At 41.4% G+C, this 16253-nt stretch overlaps 1 protein-coding gene across 1 annotated transcript in view; it reads left to right on the top strand.

The window, feature by feature from the left end:
- The first annotated feature begins 13882 nt into the window (after positions 1–13882).
- UBE2U (ubiquitin conjugating enzyme E2 U) overlaps positions 13883–16253 on the top strand; it is a 70380-nt gene continuing 68009 nt past the window's right edge. The window contains exons 1-2 of the mRNA XM_017541537.2: positions 13883–14395; positions 15895–15976. Of these exons, the coding sequence (XP_017397026.1) occupies positions 14330–14395; positions 15895–15976 (148 nt within the window). The 5' untranslated portion in view covers positions 13883–14329. The remainder of the gene's footprint in view (positions 14396–15894; positions 15977–16253) is intronic.

The following is a 16253-nucleotide window of genomic DNA, read 5'->3' as shown; positions in this document are numbered from 1 at the left end:
AGAAGGAACAAGGTAGCACACACAAGAAAGGGTTTTTGCAGGCAAAATATGACTGCACTGAAGTTTGTTACCATAAATGCCAACAGTATTAGGACACTGTTAGTTCAAGAAAGGGAGAGACTTACAAACCATCAGAGCACTCAAGGTCAATGTAATCCTCTGAGAAATTAGGCTGGGAAGGCTTAAAAATATAGACATATAGAGGGAGAAGATCTGCTGATGTATTTATGACTAATTAAATCTTAAGCAAGTATGAATTGTTTACTCACAAACGAGTACCATAACATTTGCTGACCAGGCTTGGCAAGATACCTTCCCAAATGACTGTGTTAGTAAATACAGTCATGTATCACTTAACAAAGGGGATACATTCTGAGAAATGTCCTTAGGTGATTTCGTCACTGTGCAAACATTACAGTGTACAATTACACAGACTTAGATGGTACAGCCTACTACACACCTAGGCTATATAGAGTATGGCCTCCTGCTCCCAAGCTACAAACCTGTACAGCATGTTATGGTACTGAATACTATAGGCAGTTGTAATACAATGGCAAGTATTTGTGAATCTAAGCCCTTATCATGAATGGAGCTTGTAAGACTGGAAGTTGCTCTGGGTGAGTCAGTGAGTGGTGAGTGAATGTGAAGGCCTAGGACATTATTGTACACTGCTGTCAACTTTATAAACACTGTACATTTAAATTGCACTAAATTTATTTAAAAATTCTTCAATCATAAATTAACCTTTTTATTTATGAACTTTTTCTTAACTTTTTGACTCTTGTAATAACACTTAGCTTCAAACACGTACAGCTGTGCAAAAATATTTTCTTTATATCTTTATATGCTTCTTTCTATTTTTAATTTTTTAAATTTACTTTTTAAACTTTTTTGTTAAAGACTGAGACACAGAGACTAGCCTAGGCCTGCACAGGATTAGGATCATCAGTATCACTGTCTTCCACCCCCACAGCTTGTCCCACTGGAAGGTCTTCTGGGACAACAGCACACGTGGAGCCATCATCTCCTATGACAGCAGTGCCTTCTGGAATACCTCCTGAAGGATCTGCCTGAGGCTGTTTACAGTTAACTTTTTTTTAGTAAGTAGAAGGAGTACAATATAAAATAAAAATCAAAAGTATAGTACAGCAAGTACCTAAGCCACTAACGTTGTTTATTTTCAGGTATTACGTACTGTACGTAATTGGATATTCTATACTTTTATGCAGCTGGCAGCACAGTACATTTGTTTACACCAGCATCGCCACAAACGTGAGTAATGCATCGCACTCACAATGTTATGATGGCTATGACATCATGAGGTGATAGGAATTTTTCAGCTCCATTAGTATCTTGGGACCACTGTTTTAAATGTGGCCTGTTGTTGACTGGAATGTCATTATGTTATGTGTTACTGAACTGAATTCTTATCTAATAATGCTTAAGAGAAAAGCCCTTTAAAATGCTCCTCTTTAAAATTAGATGGGACGTTACTTACACTTTGAAAAAGGACAATATCTTGACATCCTGAAATAAAGATAATTCAGAGAATATTCAATTTGAAGGAAAGCAGTTTTAAACGTCAGTCTTCATGGACTTGTGCTCCCAACTGTAAATCCAAACATACGCAAAACAATAGAACTACATACATAAAGCCATAGATTAATGCTTAAGCTCTGCCCAGCCTTACAGGAACATGGACCTTGCATCAAAAATAGGTCCAGGACAGACCCCATCCTGTGGCAGGTGCTCCTTACCTACTGCAATCCTTGGGCATTAGAAAAAAATTAGTCCAGTTATCATTTGGGCCCATTTTAATACAATTCCCTGAAAGGCTTCTTTTGGGTCTACACTCATTAAAATCACTTAAAAGGGACTGAAACTCCCCAAGGGCATAATCTAGGTAGTTTACCAAGAGTCAGTCCCATAAGACTAAAACTAATATTCAGAAAAAAATGACAGTTTAGGATTTATTTTTCTTTCCAGAGTTCACTGGGAATTGATTTTAAGCTATGGATTTCAAACTGATCCATTCCAAATTGGCCAATATTGACTGTATTGGTCAGCTTGGCTGCGGTAATAAACAACTCCAAGATCTCAGTGGCTTGCTTTTCAAGAGCAAATGTTTATTTCTCACTCATGTCCATCAGCAGAAGTAGGTCTGCTGCAGGGGTCCTGCTTCCAGGTCTCTGAAGGACAAAGTGTTCTCATGGCAGAGGGAAACAGCAAGAGGCAGAACTGAAACACAATCACTCAAAAACTTCTGTCCAGACAAGCCAGATGTCACATCCTCTCAGTCAACACAAATTCTGAGGCCAAACCTGACTGCAGGACATGGACGTATCTTCACCTGCTGAGAGGTACAGCGAGTTGCATAGTCATAAGCAGGAATATAAAATCTTCTTGCAGGGAAGGAAGTGAAGAGTTGGGAACAATAATACAATCCGCCATGCAGCTAAATAGCTGAGTGAATAGGGAATACACCTATGTAGCAAACCCAGGTGTAAGGGAAATGGCCGTGCTTTAGTCAGGAGTAGGCTGAGGCAGACTTCAGGTTTCTTCCTGCCCAAGCAAGACATTTGGGAGGCTTGTGAGAAATGCCTGGTGTGTGCTCAGGCATACCCTAAATGGAGGCAGCTGCCCAGTGTTACACAACAAGTGATGATAGGGCGAGTGCCCTTTACCAGATAGATGGCAAGTAGACTACATCAGGTCACTGCCGAAGTCGCAAGGGTATACGCATGTGCTGGCAGCTGTGGACGTGGCCACAAGCCTGTTGTTCACCTACCTTTGCAGGGTGGCTGACCAACCTTACACCATCCGGGCTCTGCAGCACTTATGCACCCTGGATGGTCCCTCTAGCTCTTGAGAGTAATAGGGGAACACATTTCACTGCACAACAGGTATACAAAAACGGCCATAACAAATAGACATAAAGTGGGGATTCCATGTACCATATAACCTGCAAGCTGTGGATATGATTGAGTGGTATAACAGGCTCTTAAGGAAGGGGTTACACTTACATGTGATGCCCCTGTCTTTGCAGGGCTGGAGTTCCAGGCTGGACCTGGTACTTCAAACCTTGAATGAATAGCCATGGAAAGGTGGCCTGGCCCTGGTGGAGGCTTTGTTACAGTGGGCTGCCATCCCCATCCAGTTGCAGATAAATATACCAAGGATGACCTCCTCCAACCAGGTATGGGGACAAATGGTAACCTGTTGTTACCAGCCCCAATGTCTCTGAAGGCAGAGGAACAGAAAACCTGGCTGTGGGCATGGACCCTCCAAGCCCCCACTGATGGTGGTTGGACATCATAGCTCCCTGGGGGCAGGGGATACAATATGACTTGCATGTCACTCCTTGGGTATTTAATACATGGCTGCGCAGTTGACTGTAGGGGAATGGCCAAGGAAGGAACCCTCCTCCAGGGAATATATGTATTGCCCGTGTGACCTATTTTGAGTTCCCCCATGACTTTGGCACAGATACAGGACTCAAAAGAACCATGGGGAGCTGAGAAGTGTGGTACCATCACCCAGGACAAAAGCCCTTGGTGGCTGCATTGTTATCCAGGGATGAAAGGTTAGCCTGTATTTTGCCTGAGGGATGTGATTTACCTCTGTTAGCACCTGTCCCTGCTCTGTCATTCCAACTGAATGTTAACATGCTCCAAATGTGTCATAGACTGGACCCATACCTACGCTGAGGTGACCAATGTTTCCAACTGTTGGATCTGCACTGCTTTTCCAGCAGCAGCTGCAGATAGCTTGCCTTGGCAACTACATTCAGCGTCTACAGAGAACTAGACATGCCTGGAGACTTAGAGTCCCATGGCTAATGCCGGGAATGCAATGCAGCAAGCTTTGGACAAAGGACACCACAAGACCCACGGTGTACCCACCCCCTGGCTGGCCCATAGCGTTTATGATGGGTGGGGCTGGATAGTGGGGGAACATGTAGTACCCCCAGCCCAGGCACTGCAGTGTATAGAGCAACATTGGGGTCACACTATTGTGGGATGGGTACCTGTCATGGCCTGTATAGACATAACACGTCACCCACTCAAGCTATGGTGGGAATCCCTGGGCTCTGGCCTATACTGGGCCCTAATAGTCATAAACAGCATAACTAGGATGCTAGTAGTGAACTGTTGCTCTCCGTATTGTTGTTGTGGTTTGTGGATTCAGGACTCCGTCCTATGGGCATGTGTCCCTGCCCAGGAGATGCCCTCAGCCTAGGGGATGGAGTGTAAGGAAATGGCTGCACTTTAGTTAGGAGTAGGTTGAGGCAGCCTTCTGGTGCAGCATGACTCAGTGGGTTTGTAGCACAGGTGCACAACCCTGCACATTATGTAATCACACCACATGAAGCATAATAGCTGATCACCCATGTGAGCTTGTGCTTGGCTCAGAGCGACTATTGTCTGTAAAATGTAGAATTACCCTGCTAATGCTGTACATACAGCTCACTTGTGCCCAGAGAGAGAGTAAAGCCATGTGAAAACTGTCTATGATTCCTCAACTGTTTTTCCAGCTACCCATCACTTGCCCACCAATTTCCCTTGGACCCCAGTTAGAACCTGACACCAGCAACCCATATGCTTTTCTTTCCTCAAATTCATGGCAGACATCACTAATTGGTTCTCTTCTCAACTGAACTCAGATTCAGCCTTACAATTTTTAATATACTTGCCTGTACAACCTACCACTCAGAAATGGCACTAGAAATAAAACTTGTTAGCCATCCCTGCACTGGGGCGATAGTTGTCAAACCAGGTTATTATCACGATTGTCTGGGGGAGAACCTAAAAATTATATTTTCTTAGGACCATTCCAGAATGTACCAGAAAAGATACTTTAAAAATCTCCTATAAATCCGTGAGACATAGCATATAGCACTGTAATCTCTAGTTCCTCCTTTTTCCTGGGACTTGCACAAAAAGAATGTGAGCATACAGCATGTATTTTTCAACTGCACTGGCAGATGAGCTAACTGACCTTGAGCAAGTAAGGCAATCTCTATTTCCTTGTGCATCAAATGATATAAATATAGCATTTATACTATTCTGAACACCAAGGGTTCTGATGTCAGATTGTCTAGCTTAAATCTCCCCTTCACCCCTTCGTAACCATGTGAACTCATATAAGTTACTGAACTGCTGTTTCTTCACCTGAAAAAGTATCTATTTTGTAGAATTGTTATGAGATTTGAACAAGATAATTCATGTAATCTGAATAAGAAGAGCACCTGCCATGAAGTCCTCAAAAAACACAGTCTATATAATTTTATCATTTTTTCTGTAATATTTATTTCTCAGCATTTGTATGAGCATTTAATGAGAATATATGTGAGTATATGAAAAGCATCTGGGCACATAGTAGGTGCTCAAAGAGTGGTAAGATTGTTATTATTCAATATGTTTTAAAAAATTTTTACCAAGGGATATATTATTTTCTAATATGGTAAACAGAGCACCAAACATTCCATTTACTTATTCATGCATATGCCATCACAAAGAACACCCAGAGGACTGGTGCCAAGGAGGTTGGGGGTGGGCTTAACCAGCCGCTCAATAATTTCTATCATCTCCCTTCAGACAACCCCTAATAAATATACACTAAGTAAAAACAGCTTCAAGACACATCCATCCCTAAACCATATGTCATCCCTTAAACCCCTCTTCCAAGCCTACTACCACCTCAAAGTCTCTCCATCATCCAATTCCATAATTACCCTTGGGGGCAACTGGAAGCACTATAAAAAGATATATTAAACTGATATATAGGAAAGGAGCCTAGAATAATTACATCTTTTAAACACCGGTATACATATACTGATTGAGTCACAATTGTACTTAGATGTTATTGAATGCAGTATCACTCAACAATTGAAATTCTCATATGGGGAAATGAATGGAGAGCTGATTTTTCTGAAACAGTGCATGTAAAGTACGCCAGCAGGCAATGCTTTCCTTCATCACAGACACATCCAGAATCATCTCCTAACACAATTCTGAGCAAGACTTTTTTATAATTTTGATTATGGGCTTTGGGCACCAGCCTGCCATGGAAATCAAATTGGCTGCCTTTAAACACCAAGCTCCCAAAACAAGTAAACAGCCCTTGCTGACTTGTTCACATAATTCCCACCCTAAAAGGGTCCTTGATGCCCAAGCTAGTCACTGCCAGTTTGCCAAGAACTGTCCCAGTTTTAGCACTGAAAATTTCTTTGTCTCGAGCAAACCAAGTCTGTTGGTCACCCTAGCTAAAGCAGAAGCAGCAAAGTAAAAGCCAGTAAGTATTGATTCTAAATTCCTCCCTGTAAACACAAATACAGATACAAATAGTGATTGAGTAGCCCCGGCCCATCAGGTGCCTTACAGAGAAAGACCTAATTATTTTGTAATTAACATACTTCTGAAATATGGGGGAGCATACAACTCCAACTTTAAAAAGAGGAACCAAGCATTTCTTGAACCAAGGCTTTTATAAGCTAAAATAAAATTTTTAAATGAGAAATTTCAGGAATTCAAGTCACTTAACTATGCTGCCCACCTCTTTCTTCCTGTTTGATCTTTGAAGATTAGCATTCAGTATTTTTCGTGACATTTATATTGAGGAAGGAATATAAGATTATTAAAAGCAGAGAAACTCAATATTGGGAACTCACATCAAAAGGTCTTCAAGACAAAGAAGAGATCATAGGATTTGAAACCAGAGTTACTAGAAGCATGTGTGCTGCACTTCGTTTTCTAGTTAACAGCATAACCTACGTCAAAATATGATTTAAAACACTTCTCACAGCTGAGTTGACATTTGGCAATCCCGAGCCTTCTTTTGCTGTGGAGGATGGGGGTTCAAATCCACAGGACGTTAGCACTTTGCACTGCTACATATTTCTGGTGGAGGAGGAAAATATCCTTTTAGTTTAAGTAAAATGAAACCATCTGTTTGAGTCCTGAGGAAAAGAATTATTTTTACAAAGCAGGGAGAGGATGCCTGCTTGTTAAAGCTAGAGTCAGCCTCAGTAATGTTACAAAAGGAAAATAGTTACACTGTCAGTTGCCTTGCCTTGCTCAACTAAGATGAAGAAAATGTGCACTTGAGCCTTACTTTTGTCTTCATTTTTCAGTATTCCATACCCACACTTACCTCTTTACGTTGTCTAAAGTCTTCTGCTAATATCTATAACCTAGTTTCAAGTTCTTTTCACAATAAATCAGGGTAAACCCAGCTTGGTCAGTGAATGACCTTTTGCCACATAACTTGTCTTGATCAGCAGCTATGCCTTCTAAACAAGAAGTTGTATTAGTTACCTATTGCTGCATAACAAAATACCCCAAACTTGGTATCTTAAAACAACATCCATTTATTAGCCTATAGTTCTGTCAGTCTGGTCTGAGCACGGCTTGACTACATTCTCTGTGCAGGGCCTTACAAGGTATTGGCTAGGTTCTGCTGTGATCTGGAATTCAGGTCCTTTTCCCAGCTCGTGTGATTGTGGCAAAATTCAGTTCCTTGGAATTCTAGGGCTAAGGCCCCAATTCTCTTGCTGGCTGTCAGCTAGTGGTCACTCTCAGCTCTTGGAGGCTACCAACATTCCTTGCCATGTGTCCCCTTCCATTTCCAAAGCTACCAACAGAGAATCTCCCTTACACAGAAACCCTCTCATGCTTTGAGTCACTAACTTCAGGAAGGGCCTAGTCCCATTTAAGGGCTCACGTTATTAGGTCAGGCTTACCCAGAATAATCTCCCTTTCTTCAAGTCCAGTGTGTCATATAACTTAATCACAGCAGTAAAATCCATCATCTTCACAGTCTGAGGATTGAATATGGAGTAGGGAACCTGGAAGTCATTTTAGAATCTTGCCTACCATAAAAATCCAATGCAAGACTTCTCTTTTCAAACATATAGATCTTTTTTAGGGGGAAAAACTGGGAGAGAAGGTCTGAGAAAGCATGTAGTAGTGCTTAATTAAATTTTCTTTCCCTTAAAGGTACAAAAATATTAAAAATTAACATTTAAAAATTTTTTTATAAATAATAATAGTTGGTATTTTCTGAGCTACATACAGAGTACCACAAGTATATTCATAAGTTGCAGAGGTCAAACTCAGTTCTCAAGGGATTTACACTCTAAAAGAGAAGATAGGACACACAGTTAACAGATATGTATATAGGCACTATTTTTTTTTTTAAGTTTTCAGAGTTTATTTCATAGCCATCGACACAGAAATGTACTGGAGTTAGCAACACGGTGCCCAGCTTCCCTGCTGCCTGCTTTATCTGCTCTGTCTCCTAAGAGGACTGAGCTGGGGCTGGGGCTGGGGCTGGGGATGGGATGGGGCATTGCAGGTGAAGGCATTTCTGGCTTTGGAGCTATCCCTGCTGCCCCTGCACCTGCCCCTTGACCTTGGTCAGACACTAGTTGGCCCCTAGTCATTCTGAGACAAGGACAACCATCACTGACACTGGAGGGAGGGTTTGCAGTGAGGCAGCCCTCAGTCGCTCTCAGTAGAGATGGGAAGGATGAGACCCACGACTCCAGGGCTAAATCAACACATGAAGAACACGGCTGGTGGCCAAGCCCAGATACCCAAGCAGGCAGCAGAGGTCAACCCCATCCCACAGTGGGCTCCTCTTGAGGAGTCCTCACAGGGCCTGGGGTGTGGCAAAGGGACACAGCCACATCCAGGGTGCCTGGGCAGGGCCAGCTGAGAGTCAAGGCACCCAGACTGGTCCTGGTCTGGCCTCTGTTCCCCAGTAGCCTGGGGCTGGCGCAGGCAGCATAGGAGGGACATAGAGCTGCCCAGCAGTAACATTGTTTCTAAGTCACAGTATTGGCACAGGGGGCCCAGGCAGGGCCAGGCCCTGAGGTTCAGCCAGCCTGGGAGATGGCCAGCCACGGATGGACACTATTTTATACAGCAGTGGTCTGGCTTTCTTGGGTTTACATTTTCACGGCAGGTAGAAATGCAGCCAGAATGGTTAAAAAAAAATAACAGCTGGACAAAAATAATCCACAACTATTGAGAGTAGCAATAATTTACTGAAGAAGGCCAGAGAGCTCACTTGTTAGAACGTGAGATATTTGTGAGGCAGGGTAGTTCAATGGCTGAAAGTATGCACTCAGGTTTGCATCCTGGCTCTGTTGCATTCCAGCTGTGTAACCTTGGGCAAATCATCTAGTGTCTCTGTGCTTCAGTTTTCCTCATCCGTAAATTAGAATCCTAAGAGAACCCACCTTACAGAGTTATTTGTGAGGATAAAATTAATTCCCACAGAGCACTTGGAACAGCATACTCAGCACATGGGGAGTGTAGGTGTTGGCTATTACTTACTCTATGTCAGGGTGGGACTGAGTCATTGGCAGGCATTATAGTTTTTAATCTTCATAATGATCCTGCAAAGCATTACTATTGGCCACAAACTACAGATGAGAACATTGTAGGTATAGGGAAGCTAAGTAGTTTCTTCATGACTATCTTCATAGGTTAATAAGACACAGGTTTGCCAGAACAGAACCCAGGTCTGCCTTGAAAGCACATTTTATTTACCAACAGACTAATAAATTAAAGCAGTGGAAAGACTGCAGATGGGGATTTATTTTCCCAATTGTGTTGGTTTATCTAACCCACAACCAAACACAACGAAGCTGATGAACAAGGCAGAGAAAGACAGGGCTCAGGAGTGAGAAGGCACAAGAAGATCATGACAGCAATGATATCATGTATATGAAAAGTTTACTAAAACTAACATTTGTTGTAATAAATGGAAGGTGATTCCATGCAGAGAAATATTTTCAGATGGGCCTCTCCTTATGAATTTCCAATTTCGAGTGACTCAGATGGCTGAACAGCTGATGCTATTAGTCTTCAGCTCCTACTGCTATAGTATTAATTGTAGGAGGCAAACCTAGCCAGTTGCTACACAGTTGCTAGATGCTAGGTACACACACACACACACACACACACACACACACACGCAGGCACAGGATAAACTGTGCTATGATTGTGCCAAGGCACTCCAGCCTGAGTGACAGAGGAAAACTCTCTTAAAAAAGGGGGAAGGAGGCTGGGCGTGGTGGCTCATGCCTGTAATCCCAGCACTTTGGGAGGCCGAGGTGGGCGGATTACGAGGTCAAGAGATCGAGACCATCCTGGCCAACATGGTGAAACCCCATCTCTACTAAAAAATACAAAAAAAAATTAGCTGGGTGTGGTGGCACGTGCCTGTGGTCCCAGCTACTCGGGAGGCTGAGGTGGAAGAATCGCTTGAATCCAGGAGGCAGAGGTTGCAGTGAGCCGAGATTGTGTCACTGCACTCCAGCCTGGCTACAGAGCAAGACTCCATCTCAAAAAAAAAAAAAAAAAAAAGGAGAGAGAGAGAGAAATACAAGATGCTGCCCAGCCAGTGAGTACACCTGTGATCTTGCTTAGTTAATACCTCCAAACACAACAGTGCTAAACCCCTACATTGGCAGGAAGCTTTATATTTCTCAAAAAATTCCTTCCCAAAATATTTCTGGAAATCTTAACCTATTTGTCCCCTCAGTCCCTCCAGCTGTGGGACCTTTGTAAGTGCCTTTCCCTTCCTTTTCGGAGTCCTGGGGATTTTGCTTATCATCTGTGCCCTGGCTGCAGCTCTGCAAGCCCCTACTGTTCTGGTGGTTCTTGCTCTCAAGGGTGCTCTACTTCATTGTCTACTCTGTTACTGTCCTCCAGACTTTAGCCTCCTATGTGTCATGGAGTTGTCTGAGCGTCTCCACGTCATCCACCTCTTCACATCTCTGCAACCCTCTTCCTTTGTTTATGCCTAGTTCTTTCGTGGAGGGTCATTCTCCTGGCCCCAAAACTTTCTATTCTGCTAAGTTCAATTAAATCAGCATATATTGATACCTCTTCTGAGCTAGGTGCTTGGTGCTGGGAATGCAGTGATAATAAACAAGTCTCTATGGCCTTAAGAGATTATATTCTAATGGGGGAGAAAACTCTGTAAACAAATAGTTTCAAAATAATGTGGTGATAATATACAAAGATGAGCCCAGGTCAAATGAGAACACAATCCATCCTGGTAGTTCAGGATGGCTCCAAGGAGGAATTTATGTCTCTCAGGATGTGTTCAGAGATTTTAACCACATAAAAAAGGAGGAAGAAAGGTCAGGGAGAAAAGATGATGAGCCTAGGCAAGATGGGTACATACAGGAAAAAGACATGCAGTTGAATGGGGTGGGCCCTTGAAGTATGAAGCAGAGTGAGTGTCAATAAAAGAAGGGATAAATAGAAAGATATGATGGAAGGCTCTGCTTTGCTGTTTCAAGAAACTTATATTTAATTCTGTAGTGTGTGATTACTCAAGCAAAAAAAAAAAAAGTCCATTCGCATGCACATAGAAATGTACAGACAGACACATATAAAGTTGCCCATGATTTCAGCCATCCCACCAACATACACCCCTGGAAGTAAATCCACATGCTGAAGATGAAGATAGGATAAGCTGGGATGAAGGAGAATCCTTTGAACTATTTTAAGCAGCGAATTTTATGATCACATGTTAGTTTAAATACGTTACTATCGAGTTGCATTACAGGCAAGTCTGGAGTCAGGGAGTACAATGCAAAGATGTTCTGTATCTAGGTAAGAGATGACAAGGTTATGAATTTGAGGATTAGTGACAAAGCTGGAGAAGAAGCTATGACAGCAGCACGTCTTGTGAGTCATGAGGAAGAAGAGGAGTCAGAGATGACTTCAAATTTCCAGCTGGGACAGAAGCTTGGTTGGGAGAAACAGTAATGAGTTTATTTTTGGACATTTGAGTTTGAAATGTCTTCGGGACAAGACAGCTTGGTGACAAACAGGCAATTGGATATAAATTAGTAGGTATACTAGTCTGAAGTCCCAAGAAGGGGTCAAAGTTAGTAATATAGGTTTGGGGGTGGGGGAGTCATATGAATATCTGCCAACTTGATTTTCACTGTGCTAAAGTATCATATGACTACAGTTAATAAAAATGTGTTGTATCCTTGAAAATAGATGAGAACAGATTTTAGGTTTCCTCAGTATATGAGGTAATGCTTATGTTAATTAGCTCAATTTAGCCATTCCGTAATGTATACATATTTCAAAGTGTTTTCCATGACAAATAATTAAATATATAATTTTTTAAAAATACAGAAGATTCTGAATTCACTATCATAATGATCCATTAGAGGGGAAGAAAGGATTGTAGGATCACGATGATATGGACAAACCTAGTAAGGCTCTCCAAACCGGGTCTATTCCCTTCTCACCGAGGTAGTCCTTTACTCACTTTCTCACTTCCGCCTGACATTTCCAGTCCTACACAAGCCCATGTTAAAATCTGATGGGATGGCAATAAGAGCCAAAAAATTCAATCCCAGATCCTAGTTGATGTTTTCATAGGAAAAAAATCCTTTATATTTAGTTTTATGAAACATAGAATAATAGCATTTTATTGTGCCAACATCTTAGTACAGTTACTATGTTCTTGGTGATTTCTAAGCTACCAGACCTGGAGATGAAATTTATTTCGGGATCCTTCCAAGTGGTCTCCCCTACAATTCATTCTTCATAGAGCAGCCAGAATCATCATGTAAATATAAATCAGAGCATGGCACCCTCCTGTTTAAACCCATCCAATGGATTCACACCGCTATTCAAATAAAGCCCAAGCTTCCTACTGTGTAGTGGCCCATCTTTATCACACCCCTTCCAGGCTCCTCCAGGACCTCCCTGACCTTCCCTTGTTCCCTTTTCAAGACAAGCTCTTTCCTGACTCAAAAATATCCTGTTTTCCTTTTCCTAGAACTCTCTGCCCTCAATATTTCGTATAGCAGGCTCCTTCTCATCTTTCATGTATGAGTTCAAAACTTCATTCCTTACAGAGGCCTTCCCTGACCACCATTTCTAACCCTTAATAACCAACCCACTCTCTATCATGTTACTGTTTTATTATTGTCCACATAATGCTTATCACGATCTGAAATCATGATTTTTGTTTTGTATACTCGTTTATTGTATATTGGAGCCATGAAGACAGTTACTTCATTTGAATCTTCCACATAAGAAATGTATCTAATAAATATTTGTAAAATGAATAGACTAATTAATTGAACATTCCGATTCCATAAAATTAGTAAGTAAACAGTTAAGTAAAAAAAGAAAGCTCTCTGAACAAAGATGCCAGGCTCTGTAGTTGACACTGTCAATGGAACTGTCTTTCAGTAGTTCCCACTCTGGTGAAGACAATAGGCAATTGATTGTGAGGCCCTAACTAGGAGGCAAATGAAGGGTCCTGTGGAATCACAAAAGAAAGGATCCCTTAAAGAGTCGTTAAAATCTGAAGGATGAGTGAGTGAAGGGAAAATGAGGGCTGACGGGGTTGAAGGAATGTGGCAAACCCCTAGGTAGAAGGAACAGTAAGTAAGAAGCTATGAGATGAGAATGTGAGAAATGTTAAGCAGTTCCCTATTCCTGGAGCGCTTTCCCAGGGTGATTGTAGGATTCGATGACATAGCATACATACTACTGTGAATGGTAACTCGCCGTATAAGTTACCGTTACGAATAAACACAGACCTGTAACTGCCAGTCACTTATTATATCTTCTGATATTCAAAGAAAAAGGAAGGATAATTTTGAACAGGTACTTCGTGTGATGGCCTCTGTGACTTACACGCCAGGTCCTGCGACCTCACACCATCCGCTACACTAGTTGGTGTTGCCTTGACCACGAATCTCATTGGTCTTCCCAAGTGGAAACTGTTGCAGGTTTGCTGTGGAGATATCCAGAGGCCCGCCCCCTGTCGCTGATTGGGTGAGGGGCGGCCAAATCAGAAAACCTGCCTCAGTCTCCCAGCTGCTCCACGTGGCCTGTTGCTTGGCAACTGATTTGCTTCCTCCGTTGCGAGGCTGCCGGGCTGCACCTGTGAAGTGGAGACAACGTGCTAGGACCTTGGTGGGCGTACACCTCTCACTCCCACTCAGGCGCCGACGACACGGGGTTGTCTGTTGCTCTTGCAAGTTCGTCTTGAGACTGGGCTGTGAGCTGGCACTGCAGTGAAACGCCACAGACGAGGAAGTGCCCAAGTTTTCCTTCGGGAAGTTCTCGTTTAGAGGAGTCAGGAGAAAAACTCATTGTTATATCCCACATTTAGAAGCCAATTATCTTGGGAGGCTTCCGAGGTTCTAGAAAGCAAGTAACTTACATCAGTTTACTAAATGTGGGAAGGTGGCCCATAACTTCAAACATCTGCCTCAGAGTAAACCTGAGGCATTTGGGGGCTAGTGCCAGACCGTCCGCTGCCTATCATGAGCGGCAGCGCTTACCGCTTGCTGCAAAGAGACTTCCATGAGCTCAGGGAGAACAACTATAAGGTAAGTACTAGGCACGTGGAGGGATGTGTTTCATTGTGCAATAATTTTTAAGAGACAGTTTAACCCATGTTTATTTTATAAGTCGTAATTTAGTTAAACCTGATTTGCCACTCCAGTATTGTTATTTAATAAATATCTCACTAATGTATTTCACAATAATAATTATTATTCAAAATAATAATGCCTAACAATATTGAGCATATTGTCCAGAGTAATTTATGTGGATCTAGGCGCTGAATATCAGGGTCTGTTATGTAGTTAGTGGCTAGCAGGTGCAGGCTTATGCTCATTAATTATAATGCTATAAAATAAGTAGTATTTCATTTACCTACCAAAAACCTAAGGCTCAAAAACATTCTGTAAAGATTTGGCCCATGATTCCATTACAGGGTTTTCTGATTTCAAAGCTCTAGTTCTTAATTCTTGTGTTCCACTACTTACTGTCCAGTGCACTTTTACCAGCATAACACATAAATGCCTTCCTTCTATAGTTTTAACACAAAGAAAGCAATAGCCTTGGCCTTAAATGCCACCAATGAGGTTATCAATGTCCGTAGGTGCCACAGGCTGATTTATGGAAAATGAAAAATGGTAGAGGGGGCAAAGAGGGAGTGCTTAAGGGAAAGAATAGAAAGAAAGCTGCCCATAGAAGGAAGGTATAGAGTCCTTCCCACAGTTGCTTCAGGTATAGTTCAGTGGATTGTTCGGTTTTTACCTCTGCTATAAAAGTACTGCCTTCACTGGAGATGTTAGGAACAGTTATGGAGTCCAACAGCAAACATTCCAGAGGCATGGACATAACATTTGATATTGTTTCTGCTCATCCTGAGCTTTGTGGTTCTCTGTTGAAAGAGAATCCAATGAAGGAATATGTAAATATAGATAGTAGAGATACAGTGCTGACCCAGACAAGCATTAACATACTTAAAAACTATGTAGGTGCTCAGGAGTATTTTTGTCAGTTTATGTAAGCGTATTAGCACAATTCGTAAGGTTTTCTATGAAATACATTCTTGTCTCTCCATTGGAGCAATACCTCAAGTATGGGAAAACTTTGCTTTTATATACAAGTGTAATTTTGGATTTTTTCTTAATGAAAATGTTTCCACTTCATGTCATTCATGTAGAATTCGTATAGCTATAAAATGTTTTGAAGAAACATGCACTTTCCAACTATTTCTTTCTTTTAAAATTGGAATCTTAAATTGGTTATTGACTTACACAAAGAGTATATAAGCCACACATCCTAGTCTTGACTTTCTAGTCCCACTTGTGATTTCCACACTTATGATTTATTTTTATTTCCTATTGAATATGTTTTCTGGGATCTATATTAACTTCTGTGTCATAAGACACATAACACCTCCCCAGCAAATAAACTTATCAAAAAAAGAAAATTTAGAGTATTTAGAATTCAGTGTCAGCTGGTATATGATTTTTAAAACTTCAATAAATACTTAATAAGTTGTATGTGATTTAATTTTGTTTTTAACTTAAAGGGTATCACTGGTAGGCCTGTAAGTGAAGATATGATGGAATGGGAAGCTGAAATTGAAGGTCTACAGAATTCAGTTTGTCAGGGTTTGTATTTTCAAAACTAATCTATTTTTAAAAAGTCTTTCTACCATTATTAGCCCATCCTCTTTTTATGTAGGATAAGGTTGCATTATATAAATTTCCTGAAATTCTTCTTTATATGTAAAATAAGTTTGCATTATACCAATTATCTAAAATTCTAAAAGTATTTCCATTATTTTTTCATTATATGGATAATTGTTTTGCCATGTGTCAACATAGATGGAAATTTGGGGTATTTTTCTTTATGCTAAATCTTAATGTTATTACATTTTTAAGATGC

This window comes from Cebus imitator, unplaced genomic scaffold, assembly GCF_001604975.1.
Source record: "Cebus imitator isolate Cc_AM_T3 unplaced genomic scaffold, Cebus_imitator-1.0 Scaffold135, whole genome shotgun sequence".
In the NCBI taxonomy this organism is placed as follows: domain Eukaryota; kingdom Metazoa; phylum Chordata; class Mammalia; order Primates; family Cebidae; genus Cebus; species Cebus imitator.
Note: the sequence above shows the minus strand (reverse complement) of the source record. Positions and strands in the feature narration are given on the sequence as shown.